Source organism: Cavia porcellus, unplaced genomic scaffold (assembly GCF_034190915.1).
Source record: "Cavia porcellus strain 051 isolate PalLab524CR breed Dunkin Hartley unplaced genomic scaffold, mCavPor4.1 scaffold_16, whole genome shotgun sequence".
In the NCBI taxonomy this organism is placed as follows: Eukaryota; Metazoa; Chordata; class Mammalia; order Rodentia; family Caviidae; genus Cavia; species Cavia porcellus.
Window position 1 is genome coordinate 56,941,807 of NW_026947499.1, and position 17,163 is coordinate 56,958,969.

Consider the following 17,163-nt stretch of genomic DNA (forward strand, 5'->3'; position numbering starts at 1 on the left):
CCATACCTTCATGTATGTTAATTTATGTATGTTAAACAATACAAAACAGGCTAATATCATTCAATGTCAGTACTCTTGAAGGTTGAAGCAGAGAGATAAGCTTGAGCCTATCCTGGACAATTTAGCCAAGACCTTATTTCAAAATAAAAAATGTACAGAGGATATAGCTTGGTGTGAAGACCCAGAGTTTAGGGTTGAACCCTCAGTACTTTAGATATAATTTATACAGTCCAAGTAGGCAGTTTTGACAATTTTTTTTTTAAATCAATAAATCTGGGCAGTCACCATCTAGGTAAACAGAACATTTGAACAGTCAGAAAACTCTTTCATGACCCTTGTCTCAGTATATTTGTCTCTGATTTTGATTAGTGGAAAACCTCAAACCTGGTTCTTGTTCTTTTTAATAAGCCCTCATTCAATTTTTATTATTATTTTGGTCTTTTTGAGACATCTCACTTTGCAGTTCAGGCTAACCTGAGCTTAGTTTGTAGCCCAGGCTAGTCTCAAACTTGCAGTGATCTTCCCACCTCAGCCTCCTGAGTGCTGGGATTATAGGCATGCACAATATCCAGTTTAAATCCGTTTTTAAATTATTCTGCCAATTGTAATTAGTCAGAGGGTCCTTCATTTTCTTTCCCGTTCCAGATTCTATATTCTTACAGTAAAAACCTTGGCTTCCAACTACATTAATGTTTAGTTTATTGTTTTAGGATAATTATTCCGTTATACTACCAAACAACAAATTTTCCAAAATGTCTTTGCATTTCTTTTCTCCTTGTATTAGTATAAAACCAAAAAACTTCATAAAAGTTTACTTTGGATTCATTTATTTATTTATTTATTTTTTCGTTTTTATCGGTACCAGGGATCAAACTCACGGACTGCCTGCTTGCAAGGCAGGCGCTTATGCCGCTGAGCTAAATCCCCAGCCCCTCTTTATGTGGTTTTGATCCCTGAGCGACATTTATAAGATAATAGTAGCAGGTGAAATCGTGGTTCATTCTGTTCCTCTTTTGCTGGAACAAAATCTCCACAAGGGTATGTTGTTCTTTTCATTGCTGTAACCCAAAGCCTAGGTCTCAGATACTCAACAAGTATTTGGTGTATGATCAAGTTGAATGCCAGGACTGAAATGGTTTTGAAATCACTCCTGTGAATCTCAAAAACATGGTGGACTGAGCTTGATACAGTCCCAAGGCTTGTGTGTGTGTGTGGTGTGTGTAAGGCTGGGGGAAAAAATTGGTGAAGTGTATAAATCTAGATGGTACGCACCATGGCTGGGAAAATATTCAAGAAGTCAGCGGTTACAGGACCAGAGGCTTGTGGCCATGTAAATCCGCACGGAAGAGCGTGACCCAATGCTTCATGCACCCCAGTTGTTCTAAGGGCAGGAGTCTGACCCACAAAGGGCGCTTTTTGGACTAAGCATTTAATATAAAAAAGACTGGAATTCATGTGGAAATGTTGAGAAGAGACGGGGGGCGGGTAACTAAAGACAATTGGATGTCTCAGCTGCCCACTTCTCATGCTTCCGGGTAAACCTAACTTCCGGGTTGGATTCCGGGCCTCCATCCCACTTGACGTAGGTTCAGCCCTCCGCAGCAGATGATATACGATTGGTTATACGCGAAGCCCCACCCTATCTTTGCGGTTTTTGATAATTTAGACCTGCATTCCCACTCTAACTGCGGGACTCTCTGGGCTTCCTATTGGACTATGTGCTCCAATCGGAAGGATTTCTGGATGTCAGTCTTACGGTGGTGCAGACCATTGGTCGAAGGGATAGAGGCAGATTCCTAGATCGTTGCCGGCCCGCCAAAGATACAGCAAGGGTCTGGAACGCAGAGCCGGCTGCCTCGAGGCCTCGCATCAACCCTACTCTGACTGCTGGCTCAGGCAGGTAATTCTTCACGAGACCTCCACCCCACCCCACTCTCCGTTTCGCCAAGTGCGCCTGCGCGGCAACAGCCGCTTGCCTTGGTGCCACTTTCCCCTTTCTCCTGACCACCTTTTCCTTCCCCCTCTCCCGTCCCCCTCCCTACCCTCTTATCCCTCCTCCCCTTGGGCCCTTCAGTGGAGTCTCCCCAGTCCCAAGCCTTTCCCTACCCCAATCCCATCTCCCAGGACCCTGGCGCCCCAGCCGCAGGGATTTCGCCTCCGGCAGCCGCGATGTGTATCTCAGTCTCTATGGGCTTCTCTGCCCTCACTGCTCTCGGTTTCCTCCTCACAGGCCCCCACCTCACTCAGAATGACACTGGACGTGGGGACGGAGGATGAGCTGCCCGACTGGGCCGCTGCCAAGGAGTTTTACCAGAAGTATGACCCTAAGGACGTCATTGGCAGGTGAGGTCACAGCTAGGGAAAGGAGCTCCGGAGAGGTTGGCTCCTAGCCCGGATACTTGGTTACATCTGAGGACTGGATAGATGGAAAAGGTCAGTGGTCCGTGGAGAATGTTTGGTGACCGACTAGACTAATATTCTGGGTGCCCCGTTTTTTCAACGAATTTTATGTGTTTATTTAAGGAAGAAGGTTGAAGCACCAACTGTGTGACAGACACAAAGCTACTCTTGGGGAAAGTAGAAAAGCCCTGGAGTTATTCTAAGTGAAGTGGTTAAAAAGATACCAGACTTGCTGGACGTGGTGGCCTACTCCTGTAATCCCAGCACTGGGATGCTGAGGCAGGAGGATCCTTGCAAGTTCAAGACCAGCCTGAGCTACAAAATGAGCCCAAGGCCAGCCTGAACCGCATAGTGAGACCCTGTCTCAAAAAGACCAAAAAAAAAAAAAAACCCCAAAAATATCAGACTTGATAAGATAGGGGTCTTACAATGTGCTTCCCAGGAACTGTGATCTTTGGGCTCCGTCCTTTAAGTATGAATAGGGGTTCAGGATGTAGGGACTAGAAGAAAGGCTTCACTTGTATGTCTGTGACAGATACATTTGTTTGTTAAAGGTTTCCTAAGCGCACACTGTACTGGATATGTTGTGCCCTCCTACTGAGGGGTGACAGAAACCCGTAAGATTTCTGTCCTATGCCAACAATAGAGACAGACAATAAACAAAAAAACAAGATAAAGCGCTAAGGAGAAAGTAAGAGGGCAGAATGAGAATAATGAAAGCAGGGAGGCCTGGGAAACCTCTGAAGAAACCAGGTATTTGGATTTGTTCCGAGCCTTGTGTATGGCAGATAAGTACTATAGCATTGAGCTGAACGCCATGCTTAGGAAATTAGATTGTGAGGTGAAACCTGAAAACAAGAATGAGTGGGTCATGAGCTGGGGCAGGACATACCATATTCTCAGGAGAGGGAACAGTGAATGCAGAAACTCCAGCCTGTGGCTAGAATCCACTAATAGTGGGAAAAAGTGAAAGAAATTGGAGAAGTGAATAGGGGTTAGATCTTATAGGGCTTTAGGCCATTATAAGATAAATGTTCTTGTTGAAAAATATGTAGTTTCAAACATGATAGTAACATGATGTGATATATATATTTCTGTGATTTAGAAACATGGAATTTAATCTTTTTGTGCCTTGGTTAACTGACAATAAAAACAATATACCCTGGTTGCTTTGAGGATGGAATGTCTTATCTTTTTTAAAGTACTGGGGATCTATCCCAGGGCTTTTGCATTGAGCTACATCCCCTGTCCTTATTTATTTTTTGTTTCGAGATAGGGGCTTGCTAAATTGCCCAGACCGCTGGGATTACAGACATGTGCCACCATGCTTGGCTTCATAATACTTTTTTTTTGTAATTTTTTTAAAAAGATCTTTCTGCCTTTCGTGTAGAGAGTGGAGAGGAAAAGGGTAAGGATGAAAAGACCAGTTAGGAATCTTGATTTCTAGAGCTGAGTGAGAGCTATAAATTTGGAAGGCACCAACATACAGTAGTAGCTGTAGGAGAGTATGAGAAATGAATGTAGTCTAGGTTTAGGTCCTGAGGCATGTAACCATTTGTGGGTCAGTTAGAGAAGGAACCAGCAAGGGGGATTAAAAAGACCATCTGTGAGCTAAAAACAAAAATACAAGAATATACTTCTATAAGATTAGCAGGGTTGGGACCAGGGATTTAACTCAGCAGCATAACACCTATCTGGCAAGCACAAGGTCATGAGTTCAATGCCTGGAACCAAAAAAAAAAAAAAAAAGTAGAGTCTGCTGTGTCAAATGCTGCTAAGGCCAGGAAACTGGAGGGAGGTGTGACCATCAGATTTGACCAGGTACTGTTTAGATATTACATAGACATGTCAGTAAGGCAGTGGAAATTGGGAATTCTGGCCAGGCATGGTGGCTCATGCGTGTAATCTCAGCACTCTGGAGGTTGAGACAGGAGGATCATTGTGAGCTCCAGACCAGACTGGCTTACAAAGTGAGCTCAAAGCCAGCCTGAACTGTATAGAGAGACCCTATTTAAAAAAAAAAAAAAAAAAAAAAAAAGAGGGCTGGGGATGTAGCTCAGCAGCATAAGTGCCTGCCTGGCAAGCACGAGGTTGTGAGTTCAATCCCCAGTACCAAAAAAAAAAAAAAAAAATAGAAATTGGGAATTGTGCAGAGGAACTGAGGGCTGAGACAGTATGGTGGAACACATTTTTATGGAGTAAGTGTTTAAAGCTCCTAGGACTGGAAAGAGATTACAAAGGAGGTGGCACATTGGGTTAAAGTGCTGTAGTTTGGAGACCAGTTAAGGCAGAATGCGTGTACCTAGTAGGGGCCTCTGACTTTTGCATTCTCAAACAGGCTCATTAAAAATAAGTAATACAATACTTAAGGACTGAAGGTGAAACTTAGTGGTGAGAACTTCCCAGCATGTGGGCCTGAATTCAATGCTAACATTACAGACAACAAAAAAAGAAAGAATAATTGAACCATGGAACTCAGATTCAGATGCCCTTATTAAAACTAGGGCTGGGGATTTAGCTCAGTGGCTCAAGCACTTACCTGGTAAGTGTGAGGTCATGAGTTTGATACCTGGTACCAAAAAAAAGGAAAAAATATAAAAGAGTAAGATAAACTTGTCTAAGAGTAAGACAGTAGAAAGTGATTTATGGTAGCAGCAGAGTTATCTCATTTGAGATACTGCCAGATCATTATATGCCCATGGGCTGTTTTGGGTCTCAGGATCAATAGATTGCATTCCTTGATTTAACTGGCCATGTGGAAGGCAATTCCAAGCTAAGGAGTTACCTGAGACCAAAAGCTATCAAGAGAACAGGGCAGTAAGGTCATGTGAAGAGCAACCCAGGAACCAGCCTAAGAAATGTGGTTTGAGGTGAGATTCTGCAGGCATATGCATCTGAGCCTGAGAATATTTGCCTGGTAAAGTGGAATTGGTGCAGCCCAAGCAAGGAAGTTCCAAAGCCTAATGGGCTTTCCAGTATCTACCTCATTAATGTCTTTCAACATCCCTTCAAAGTATTGGTTGGCCACCTTTTAGAATTGCAGAAAATAGCTAGTTATGGTGGCATACCCATATAATCCCAGCATTGGTTGAGGCAGGAAAATGAATTTAAAGCTAGCCTGGGGCTACACAGTTCATGACCAGCCTTAATAACTACATACTGTGATACTGTCTCTAAAACAAAACTCAGAATTGCAGAAACTAAGGCCAGGGATTTAGCTCAGCAGCACAAGTGCCTGCCTTGCAGGCATGCAGTTATGAGTTCGATCCCTGGTACCAAAAAAAAAAAAAGAAAGAAACAGAATTCCAGAAACTAAAACCCAGAAACCTTATGTCATTGAATCACATGCTTTGAGTTGCATGAAAGTTAATTGATGGCAAATTTAAAGTCTAAGACATAAATTTTCAACTTTGGTCTCCCACCCAGTGGCTCCATGTTTATTTGGCACTTACCACACTTGAAATATTGTAGGTAGCTTTTAGATTTCATGGAACACTCAGGGAAGTATCAGTGAAATATGAAGGGAGAGAGACATGTTTCTTCCTCTTTCCTGTAAAGCACTGATTTCTAGGGCTCAGTGTGGGAGGGACTATAGAGAGAATGTTAGAAGTTTAACTACAAAGCCAGGCGTGGTTCTCCTGTAATCCCAGCACTTGGGAGGCTGAGGCAAAAGGATCACTGCAAGTTCAAGACCAGTCTGGGCTACAAAGTAAGCCCAAGGCCAGACTGAACTGCACAGTGAGACTTTGTCTCAAAAATAAAAGAAGGAAGTGTTAGAAGATGAATTAAATCCGGCGTTTGGCCTGCCTTCCTATAAGCTATGTTGCACCTTGCTGGGTACCCAAGTTCCAGAGGTCACCATGAATCTGCTGTAGGCCAGGATGAGTTTCTGTGGTGGTTGTCTTATTCAGATGGGTCTTCAGAGTTTGGCATAGCAAGCTTTAAGATGCCAAGGCTCCATCTGGTTTGAAAATAAAGAGGACAGGAAACCTTGACTTGTGCTATTGTCTGGCTTCGGCAGAGGAGTGAGCTCTGTGGTCCGCCGTTGCGTTCATCGAGCCACTGGTGATGAGTTTGCAGTGAAGATCATGGAGGTGACAGCTGAGCGGCTGAGTCCTGAGCAGCTGGAGGAGGTGCGGGAAGCCACACGGCGAGAGACTCAGATCCTTCGCCAGGTCGCCGGCCACCCCCACATCAGTGAGGCTGCATTCTCTGTTCCTGTTAGCTGATAACCCTACTGTCTCCTGGCCCTGCCCACAGCCCTCTCTTCCCTTCCTCCTGGCTCTGCTCTGTTCTGCGTCAGAGTGGCCAGTCTTTGGGGTCCCTACCGCCTCCATTGGTTATCCTTCCTTCCCAGTAATAACCCACTGCTGCCTTGGGGTGGCAAAGTCATTACTTTCCATCGCTATCTCTGTCTTTCTGTCTCTTTCCCCAGTCACTCTCATCGATTCGTACGAGTCTTCTAGCTTCATGTTCCTGGTGTTTGACCTGTGAGTATCACCCTGCCCTGAGAAGCCTTGTCCCCACCTCCATGTGTTGCCCCTACATTGCTACTTGGTGGTGGGAGACCACCCTGCTTATGCCTTCCTCTGCTCCAGCCAAGGCTGTCAATTGCCTCTTCTGGCCCACAGCTCTGGCCTTTTCCCGATGTGCCATGGTTGAGTAATTGTGACCAAATAAAGAGTTCTCATGACCTCAGTCCCCTATGGTTATAAAGTGAGCAGGGGAGGGGCTGGGGATTTAGCTCAGCGGCATAAGCGCCTGCCTTGCAAGCAGGCAGTCGTGAGTTCGATCCCTGGTACCGATAAAAACGAAAAAGACCAAAAAACAAATAAATAAATAAAGTGAGCAGGGGGTAGAAGCTCTTTTAAGAGTAGACAGTTTAGGGGCTTGGGATTTAGCTTAGTGGCATAAGCACCTGCCTTAAAGCAGGTGGTCGTGAGTTCGATCCCTTGTGTGGATAAAAAAAAGAGTAGACAGTTTAGGGGCCAGGGATTTAGCTCAGTGGCATAAGTGTCTGCCTTGCAATCTTGTAATCGTGAGTTCAATTCCCAGTACCAAAAAAAAAAAAAAGAGTAGACAGTTTAACAATGAACTGATCACTTATAAAATACATCCTTACTCACCAGTCTCTTGTGCTGTCTCTGCCCTTTGGTTCTTTTTCTGGTTTGTCTGAATCTGAATATCAGATGTTATATATAATAGTGCAGACCAATTGCAAAAGTATTTTAAAAGAAATGGTTTAAATAGGAAAGATTAAGAGAGAACCTTGAAAAAAATCCATGAAGCCTTCAGTTTATTTATAAAAATGGCTCCTGGTACCAAAGGGAGTAGGGAGTGTTCATTATACCCTCAAACAGCTGTGCAGACAATGACTACTGGAGGATTGATGGAGTATAATTACAACCTCAATTTTAAAGATAGGGTAAAAAGGGGCTGGGGATTTAGCTCAGTGGCATAAGCACCTGCCTTGCAAGCAGGCGGTCGTGAGGTCGGTCCCCAGTACCGATTAAAAAAGGGGGGTGGGGCTGGGGGTTTAGCTCAGCAGCATAAGCGCCTGCTTTTCAAGTGTGTGGTCATGAGTTTGATCCCTGGTACCGATAAAAAGGAAAAAGACAAAAAGTAAGAAAAAGATAGGATAAAAGCAAGATGGATTTCTAAATAAATCCTCTTCAACCTTTTTGCCACCATTAACTGAAATTTGGCTCACATTCTAAATAGATTCACTTTAAGAGGCATTTTTTAGGTATAGTTATTCACAAATAACAAGGTCTACTTGTAAATTATGTCATGAAAAGTCATGCACTGTTGGTAAAAGAGCCCCACCATGGCACAGTGAAGTCATGTCAAGCACTAACCCCCCCTAGGACAAACTGCCCTGGCATCTAATAATCTCTTGGAGTGCTCTGTTGGCTGACCCTTTGGCTCATCTCCAGAGGAATCTCACAACTGGCCTCTTCTGTGATATTTTATATGAGCCCCAGCTCATTTTCTCAGCCTCCACACTGGGGTGCATTTGCCTCCTATACCCGTGCTGTCCCTTAGGATGCGGAAGGGAGAGCTGTTTGACTATCTCACAGAGAAGGTGGCCCTCTCAGAGAAGGAGACCAGGTAATGGCAGACCCTGTAGCCCCTGGGATTAACAGGGAGTGGGTGGGCAGAAAGAGGCAAGAGTAGGAGACTGCACCTCCCCTAGGTCCATCATGAGGTCTCTGCTGGAAGCAGTGAGCTTTCTCCATGCCAACAACATTGTACACCGAGACCTGAAGCCTGAGAATATTCTCCTAGATGACAATATGCAGATCCGACTCTCAGATTTTGGGTTCTCCTGCCACTTGGAACCTGGAGAGAAGCTTCGAGGTGAGGGAACCTGATTCCCTAAAAGACCTGGGAGGGAAGGAGATCCAGACCTGAAGTTGGTTGGCTGGATCTCCATACTGGGTATTGAGGAAGTAACCACTTGGCAAGTACCCTCTGGACACAATGATTTTTATGTAGCTCAGAATGGTCTTGACCTGGGAGATGGAAACATGTGAGAAGGCATACTGGCGCTCAGCTGGCAAAGGGCCACATTATGGAAGCCAGGAAGAAGCACAAATTTAGTCTGAGAAGGCCCTTCAGGCTGGGCCTTGTCCCAGAAGGAAAGAGGGAATGAGGGTTCACCAGTGGTATTTGAAGGTCTGGATGAATAGGACCACAGTGCTGGAAGCCTGGTATGTCCAGACACCCTGATGTAACTTTCTATCTTAGATCCTGGTACGTGGGCTTACCCAAGTACTAATACATTTGTCATGACAAGAAGTATTTGTTTTGTGTTTTGGTCTTGCTATGAAGTTCAGGCTGGCTTTGAACTCACTGAGTACCCCAGATTGGCCTCCACCTGAGGCAGTGATCTTCCTGCCTCAGTCTTCTGAGTGCTGGGATTCCAGGTGTGTTTCACCACACCTACAACAAAAAGTATTTCTAGTGCAAAGGAGAGAGATTAAACTAAGTTCAACTGTGAAGGATCCTCAGAGCTTTTTTGTTTTCTCTTTTTTTCTTTTGCAGTACTGGGTGTTAAACCCAGGCCTTGCACATACTGGGTAAGCGCTTTATCATTGAACTACATCCCCAGCCCTCTTGGGAGCTTTTAATATGCTAATAATTTGTGCTATAATAGCTTTGCATTATTACTAGTGTTGTTATTCTTGTTATTTTGCAATACCTGGAAATTGACCCCAGGGCCTTTGTACCTGTATAGCTCATTTTATTTTTTGAGACAGTGTCTCCCTATATTCCCCAGGCTGGACGTGAACTTGCAATCCTCCTGCTTCAGTCTCCCTGAGTGCTGGAGTTATAAATGTGTGCCAGCACACCTAGCTTGCCCTGGATTTATTAATAGATGACTTACTGGGGATTTAAAGGCACAGAAAGCCTTTATATGGCTGATTTCTTAGAATCATTTCAACCCTTAGACAGATAGTATTTGTATCTGTTTTTTTTTTTTTTTAAAGGACTGGAGAGCGCCCGCGGGTCTCGAACCAATCGGCCCAGGCGGTTGGGAAGCCAGACTCGAAGGAACCGCTTGGCTAAAGCCAGCCCTTTGTATCTGTTTTTAATAGATGGGTTTAAAGAGATAATTTGGCCAAGATTTGAACTTGGGCAGTCTGACTTGAACTTAGTGTGTAGCTTTTGGACTTCACATTTTATGGATGTTGTACTTTAGTTCCTTTTGAACAAAAACACTTTTGGGGGGGTATTAATGATTGAACCAAGGAACTCATACATGCCAGGTAAGCTTTCTACGACCAAACTGTATCCCCTTTTTTAATTTGAACAATGTCTTGCTAAGTTCCCCACACTGACCTTGAACTTGTAAATCCCCTGGTTCAGTCTCTTGAGTAGCTGAGATTATAGGCATGTGCCATTGCACCTTACTTCCTGCATACACTTATTTCTGAAATCATCTTTGGTCCTGCCTCTTCCACCCTCTTCCTCAGTTTGAGTAACTAGTTTTCACTTTAAGCCTCCAGGTTAGGTCAGGCCTGGTTTTTTGTTTCTGTATGTTTTTTTCTTTTTTTTAAATCAGTACCGGGGATCAAACTCACAACCCAGCACTTGCAAAGCAGGCATTTAGGCTGCTGAGCTAAATCCCCAGCCCGTTTCTGTATCTTTCATGACACAGTTCTTATACTGTTCTTTTCCAGAAGGGAGTGACTTTAGTAAGGGCATATCTAATTCTGTGTCTAACCAGGATGCTTGATATATACAAAGCATCCCATAAGTATTATTTGTATGACTTTCCCGAGAAAGTAACTTTCAACTTAGCCCTATTAAAATCTGGAAATATGCCATCTGGGAATTGTTAGAATGAAAGAATTGGTTGGCTAAAGTGCTAGAATATATACTAGGAGTGTTGATTGGATCAAGTACAGTCATGGAAGGCTCTGGGCCTTAGAGTCCCAGACCTTGATGCCATTATGGGGAAGCTGGAAGGTTTTGCACAAGGGATTTACCCAGTGTATGTGCGCTTTTTTTTTTTCCTTTTTGAGACTGACTTGCTGTGCAGTTTAAGTTGGCCTTCAGCTCATTTCATAGCCCAGGCTGGTCTCGAATTTGCAGTGATCCTCCTGCTTTAGCCTGCTGAGTGCTAGGATTACAGGTGTGTGCCACCATGCCGGGCCCCAGTGTGTGCTTTTTTTTTTTTTTTTTTCCTTTTTGAGACGGATTCTCACTATGCAGTTCAGACTGGTCCTGAATTCTGTATGTAGCCCAGACTGGCCTGGAATTTGCAGTAATCCTCCTGTCTTCAGCTTTCCAACTGCTGAGATTGCAGGCGTGTGCCACCATGCCCAGCTCCCAATATGTGCTTTTAAGAAAGCTGTAATTAGGGGCTGGGGGTTTAGCTCAGCGGCATAAGCACCTGCCTTGCAAGCAGGCGGTCGTGAGTTCGATCCCCGGTACCGATAAAAATGAAAAAGACAAAAAAAAAAAAAAAAGAAAGCTGTAATTCCACTTGTTCTCTTTGGGTTGAGTAGTGATTCCACTAACCAGAATGGAAATTAGGTATTGACAAAAAAGAATACAAATATTTAAATTTTCTTTTCCATTTCTATGATGTATTTTAAAATGTGGTAAGTTGTAAGTGGATGGGTGGGTTGGTTTGGCCAGTAGGGTGGAGGAGGTAAAGGATGTGGTTGGCTAAGACCTTAAAGTCCATCCCCTAACCAGGTTTACTTAGGATGGCTACTGGGAGCCTTGATGGCTACTTGAATTTTTTTGGCAGAGACACTATATAGTTCTGAGGCTAAGCAGGAAGTAGGCACATGCAGAACAAAACCACCAGTGATTCAGACAGTGAGGTGGTTCCAGTAGACATCTACTGCTCAGGGCCCTGAAGGGGGTTGGTGGCATCCCCTCAATCTCTGCCTTTCTCCCTAGATTTGTGTGGGACACCAGGGTATCTAGCACCAGAGATCCTGAAATGTTCCATGGATGAAACCCACCCAGGATATGGCAAGGAGGTAGACCTGTAAGTTTTTGTTCTCCCTATCTCTCCTACGTGTACTGCCCTTCACACCTGCCTGTTAGCTAGACCTACCTGACTATTCTCTTTCCTAGCTGGGCCTGTGGGGTGATCCTCTTCACACTTCTGGCTGGCTCACCCCCATTCTGGCACCGACGCCAAATCCTGATGTTACGCATGATCATGGAGGGCCGGTACCAGTTCAGTTCACCTGAGTGGGATGACCGTTCTGACACAGTCAAAGACCTGGTGAGCTGGGTCCATCAAAGGACAGTGGGGAAGGCCCAAGGCCTGCCCCTCATACTCTGGGGTTTTCCCTAGATCTCAAGGCTGCTGCAGGTAGATCCTGAAGAACGCCTGACAGCTGAGCAGGCCCTCCAGCATCCCTTCTTTGAGCGTTGTGAAGGCAGCCAACTCTGGAACCTTACACCCCACCAGCGATTCCGGGTAAGCCTGGCAGCACAGTCTGCATCTATGCCTGCCTTAAGACCTTTCTCCTGTGTGGGTGCTGTACTGGAGTTCATACTGCTCCCTCTTTATAGGTGGCAGTGTGGACAGTGCTGGCTGCTGGACGAGTGGCCTTAAGTGCCCGCCGTATGCGGCCAATGACCAAGAGTGCACTGTTGAGGGATCCCTATGCACTGCGGCCAGTGCGGCGCCTCATTGACAACTGTGCCTTTCGGCTCTATGGGCACTGGGTGAAGAAGGGGGAGCAGCAGAATCGAGCAGCCCTCTTCCAGCACCAACCCCCTGGGCCTTTTCCTCTCATTGGTGCTGAAGAGGAGGGAGACTGTGCTCCTGTCACTGAGGATGAGTGTACAGGTGCTGAGCTTGGACCTTAGCCCTGAGTAAGCTCAGAAAGCAGGACTTCTCAGGAGGATTGAACCATTCCAGCCCCTGTAGGCCCTTGCCTCAGGCCCTCTGCCTAGCCCTACTGGTCATGCTACGATCATGGAGACCAACTCTGTACGCCTACCCCTGGTGGTCAAGGCTTAGAGATGAGAGGTGGGGTGGAAGAGAGCCATTCCAAATGCCATGCCCAATCTCATCAGTGCTGCTTCTGCTGTATCTCAAATAAAATCTGTTCCACACTGCGGGTAGTGAGTGTCTTGTGTCTGCTGACTGGCTTCAACTCAGGGTGCTCAGGGTGGGGGGTGGGAATGGCATGCTGTGGCTCTGGCTTTTATTGGGGAAATTGCTAGGAATCACTTAATCTTGTTCTTGCCTTTGCTGGAAGATACCTGGGAAGGCCGCTCTAGGGTAGTCAACTTGCTGCTGAGCCTTTCCTCACTGGCCTTGAGCTGCTCTTCCACCAGCTTCTGGAGTTGCCCTAGCTCCTTATTCACTTGGGTCTTGATGTAGGTTCGGAGGACACAAACCTGGCCTGCAGAGGCAGGGAAGAGGCAGGTGAGGAGAGAAACCGTCTGGGGCACTGTCCCTAGTTGGGTGAACACAGGACCCTGGGTATCTGACCCTACGGGCTACACAGAGGGCAGTGTTGCTTCAGGTTAGGAAATGGCAGCCAGCCCTTGAGAAAGACAGTTGGGCTCAGAGTACCTATACTATACCCTGGACTTACATTCTAACTCCAGCTTGGCAACTGTATAACCTTAGGTTATTTAATCTTTCCATGCCTCGTTCCTTGCGTAAAGTGTGGGTAATAATACCTAGTATGTAGGAATAGGGGAGGACTGAGTTAATATACATCAAATGCTTAAATTATGGCACACGTTATGGCCAAACCTGTGCTAGCTATTACTGTCATTCATTGTCCAAGCACATCTTTTGAACTGCCTCTTCTGCCTCCCCTATCCTAACTCCCCGTAGATCTGCTCTTTTTTTGTTGTTTTGAGACAAGGTCTTGCTATTGAGTACAGGGCCACCTTCAAATCACTATGTAGCCCAGGCTGGCCTTGAACTTGTAACAATCCTGCTTCAGCCTCCCAAGTGATGGGATTACAGACATGGGCCACCATACCCAGCTGATGTGCCCTTATCCATTTGTCATGGATTTCTGCGTAAGGAATCGTTTGGAGAGGACACAAACTAAACTAAAACTAAAAGTCTTCAGGAGGCTGACGCAGGAACATCACTGCAAGTTTGAGGCCACCCTGAGTTACAAAGTGAGTTCAAGTCAGCCTGAACTGCACAGTGCCACCCCAAACCCTCATTTTACAACTGCTCAGAGTCACAGAATACCGAACCCCTCCAGGTGCTCACTTGGCTCTTGCTCTGACTGGGCCACTGTTTCTGGTTCTTCTTGTTGGATAGCTGCCTGCTCCTCTGCTCCTTGGCCTTCTTTCTCTGCAAAGCAGAAACAAGAAGCCTCAGCCCCAGGCATGGCCCAACTGTAGCACCCTGTTTTCCCATACCTGTCTTACTCTCTGGCCAGGGCTTGGGTGGCTGTAGCCCCATGTAAGTCAAAGACAAATCTAGCCGCACCTGGGAAGAGAGAAAGGGAGGCTGAGACGAAGGCACCTGTACTGAGGGTTGACTTTTTGTACCCCCATGGCATAGTACCTCTGGTGTGAACACATATTTGTAGAGCTTGAAGTGGCGGAAATAGGTGCTGACCACATAGTCTGCCAGGGCCAGAAGCTGTTCTTCCTTAAAGAGGTCAATGCTGAACGGAGGCCGCTGTAGTGAGGAGTGCAAGTTGGCCCTGGGGGCCTCCTGAAGCCCTGGCCCTTCCTCTAAGACCCCAGCGGTCTAGGAGCAGGGAGAGCCCACTACAGCCTTCAGAAGAAAGTGAGGTTGATGGACAGGAGACAGGGTAAAACCTTGTCCAGAGGTGGGTGAGAAACCCACTCCAGGATACTGACCCTGACTCCATGGCAGAAAAGAGCAGTAGTAAAGTGGCGGTAACATTCTTCCACGTTGCCCAAGGGGGTTGCTGGGAGAGAAAAAAAGGTGCCGCAGTGAGTCCTTCCCTGGTATCCATTCCTTCATCTTACTTCTTAGGGGGTATGAGCTTCAGAAGTAGACAGATCTATGTTTAATCCTCACTTGTTTGTTAATTCATTCAACTGAACTGTTCAACTATGTACCATTCTAGGTCCTGAAGAAAACAGACAAGATCCTGTCTTCAGGGAATTTATATTCTAGTGAAACACAATAGAAGAAATATGTAATTTCAGCTATTAAACATTCCGAAGAAAATCAGTTTGAGTATAAAAAACCCAGGAACACAGCATCTATTATCACCAAACTGTCCTATAAAATTAGTGCTGCGTACTTAATTTATTGATAAGGAGAATTTCAAAAGAAGTAACATGTGCAACACTACAATTAATAATGAGAGAACATTCCATGTAATTCCCCGCTTTTGCTGCCCATGGTCACTTGTGTCAGCCTGACCTCCTCCTATCCCTGGAGCTCCAACTTTCTGATAGCTGCCTCACTCTCACCAACACAGGCCTTGTGAAGATCCTGGAGCAGAGCACAAGCTGCTGATGTCTGCTCCATTGAGAAGCCTTGTTGGTGGCAGAAGATGAGGGCATGGGAGAAGAGGTCCAGGGTGATGGCATCCTGCAAGCTTTGCTCAGGCCAGCCAATCTCCAGCAGCTTAGCCAGCACCCTTGGTGAGAGAAAAAGGAGTGAGCAACAACAAGAGCCTTCTTTCACCACCCTACGATCACCATGTACTTTGGAGCTAGCTGTTTCTCATGACTTCCCTCCCTAAGAGTTTTCCCCCACCCTGATTGGTCCCATACTCTCTCATCTCCTCAACACTGGCTGTCTTCTCCAGCTGGTGCATTGAATGGATGTCCAGGTATTTCCTGTAAGAGAAGAGGAGACAAGGTATTAGTGCCTAGTATATGCTAGTTTCATGACATGGCTATGATCACTAGCGCATCAGACCTGGAATCAAGAGAGCTGTGTTTGAGCCTTGGCTCTGGCTCTCTCACTGATGACTTGCTGTGTAACCTTTGGCAAGTCACTTAACTCTGTGGACCTCCTTTTTTCCACCAGGAATTGAGGTATACAGCCTAAACTGATGATCCTTTCCATTTATAAAGTGTATAATTAGGAAACAAGTTCTTATCTTTGCTTTGCCACTTATGGGTTTGGTGAGCCTCACAGTGGACTTCAGTATCTGTATTTGTACAGCGCTCTATGGCAGTTATGACATTGCATTTTCATTTATATCCTCAGTCCTTGGCTGTCTTCATACTGCCTCTTTGGATTGGTGAGCCTGGAAAGTTGGCTTCTAGCTACCTTGAACAACTGCATTGCTGAGTCTTAATCTCATTTGTAAAATAAATTGGCTGTTGGACAGGACTGTTGAGGAAACAATTATGAAGTGTAACTTTTTCCCAAGGGCTCTTCACACTCACCACATGCAGATCCGGGGCTGGGGCAGTGGCGGCTGTTGAGAGAAATTGGACTGGGTAAGGAAGAGCTGTGTTGCACCTGGCCCCTAGTCCCTGGTCCATCCTGAATCTCCTCGGGGGCTGAGGTGTTGAGAATGTGGCTAAAATTTGCCTTCCCATCTCTAGGACTATGTGGAGCATGCGGGTGGGTCAAGGTTCCAGTAGGCCACAAGTACTACTTATGAGCATATTTAACAATGAAGGTCACACACTCTCTGTCTCTTTCTTGGTGGCCGGGAAGGAACGTTAGCAAAGGTAACGAGGAGGGGCCCACTCTGTTCTCACCGGAAACAAGTTAACTTCAGGATCTTCATCTGCTATCACAGGGGATGAGGCTGTTCTCCGCACACCTATTCCTGTCTGCGTGGCTGATCCAACCAATGAGCCAAGATACCTTTCCAGTTTCCCTTGTGGTTCAGATAGCTGTTTAAGCTTGGATTGTACCTTGACTCCCAGGGATTGGCTTGGTTTTGGGCTTATCATCTCGTCCTCCGCATACCACAAGCCCTCACACCTGGGTTTTGGGACGAGCCGTTTTCGGCAGCAATTCCCAAGGCCTGGGCTTGTTGTAGTTCTTCAGCCAATCTACGCCAATAGTAGGGAAGGCGTCTCCCCCCGTCACCATGGTGACCGTAGCTAAGGGGGCGCCTAGGGAAGAGAAAGGTGGAAAGTTCAAGTACGCAGTCAGTGATGAGTAAGTGCGCATGCGTAATAAATTGCAACTGCCCACCTACGTGCCTCTTGCAAGTTGCTGTTGGTGGACTGGTGTTCTTAGCGCTGGCCAAATAGGAGTGTGGTGTCAGTTACCATGGGAACCTCCTACTGGCCAATCACTGAATGCAAAAAGAGGTATTAGGGAAGTAGCCAAACGATCTGAGAGGCGGG

The 17,163-nt window shown here is 45.9% G+C and overlaps 2 protein-coding genes across 10 annotated transcripts; one reads left to right on the top strand and one right to left on the bottom strand.

Annotated features, from left to right (window-relative positions):
• Positions 1-1,558: 1,558 nt before the first annotated feature.
• Positions 1,559-13,001, top strand: Phkg2 (phosphorylase kinase catalytic subunit gamma 2). 4 transcript variants are annotated; one of them, XM_063226841.1, is made up of 10 exons: positions 1,559-1,900; positions 2,231-2,343; positions 6,422-6,597; positions 6,836-6,890; positions 8,446-8,511; positions 8,609-8,760; positions 11,821-11,911; positions 12,001-12,154; positions 12,227-12,352; positions 12,448-13,001. In XM_063226841.1, exons 2-10 carry the CDS (start codon positions 2,249-2,251, stop codon positions 12,745-12,747), a joined length of 1,215 nt encoding a protein of 404 aa, XP_063082911.1. In that variant the 5' UTR covers positions 1,559-1,900; positions 2,231-2,248; the 3' UTR covers positions 12,748-13,001. The 4 variants fall into 4 exon arrangements, with proteins under 4 accessions (XP_063082911.1, XP_012997449.1, XP_003477926.1 ...); XM_013141995.3 differs by having other exon boundaries at positions 1,563-1,896; positions 8,597-8,760; XM_003477878.5 differs by having other exon boundaries at positions 1,565-1,900; positions 8,597-8,760.
• On the bottom strand, positions 11,477-17,139 carry Cfap119 (cilia and flagella associated protein 119). 6 transcript variants are annotated; one of them, XM_063226847.1, is made up of 10 exons: positions 17,017-17,139; positions 16,723-16,926; positions 16,243-16,274; positions 15,619-15,684; positions 15,313-15,482; positions 14,728-14,798; positions 14,426-14,542; positions 14,278-14,347; positions 14,126-14,209; positions 11,477-13,289 (listed from the first exon to the last, which is right to left on the bottom strand). In XM_063226847.1, the coding sequence occupies exons 2-10, from the start codon at positions 16,759-16,761 to the stop codon at positions 13,111-13,113; spliced, it is 828 nt and encodes a 275-aa protein (XP_063082917.1). In that variant the 5' UTR covers positions 16,762-16,926; positions 17,017-17,139; the 3' UTR covers positions 11,477-13,110. The 6 variants fall into 6 exon arrangements, with proteins under 6 accessions (XP_063082917.1, XP_063082914.1, XP_063082913.1 ...); XM_063226844.1 differs by having other exon boundaries at positions 14,287-14,347; positions 16,564-16,926; XM_063226843.1 differs by having other exon boundaries at positions 16,564-16,926.
• Between the last annotated feature and the right edge of the window lie 24 nt (positions 17,140-17,163).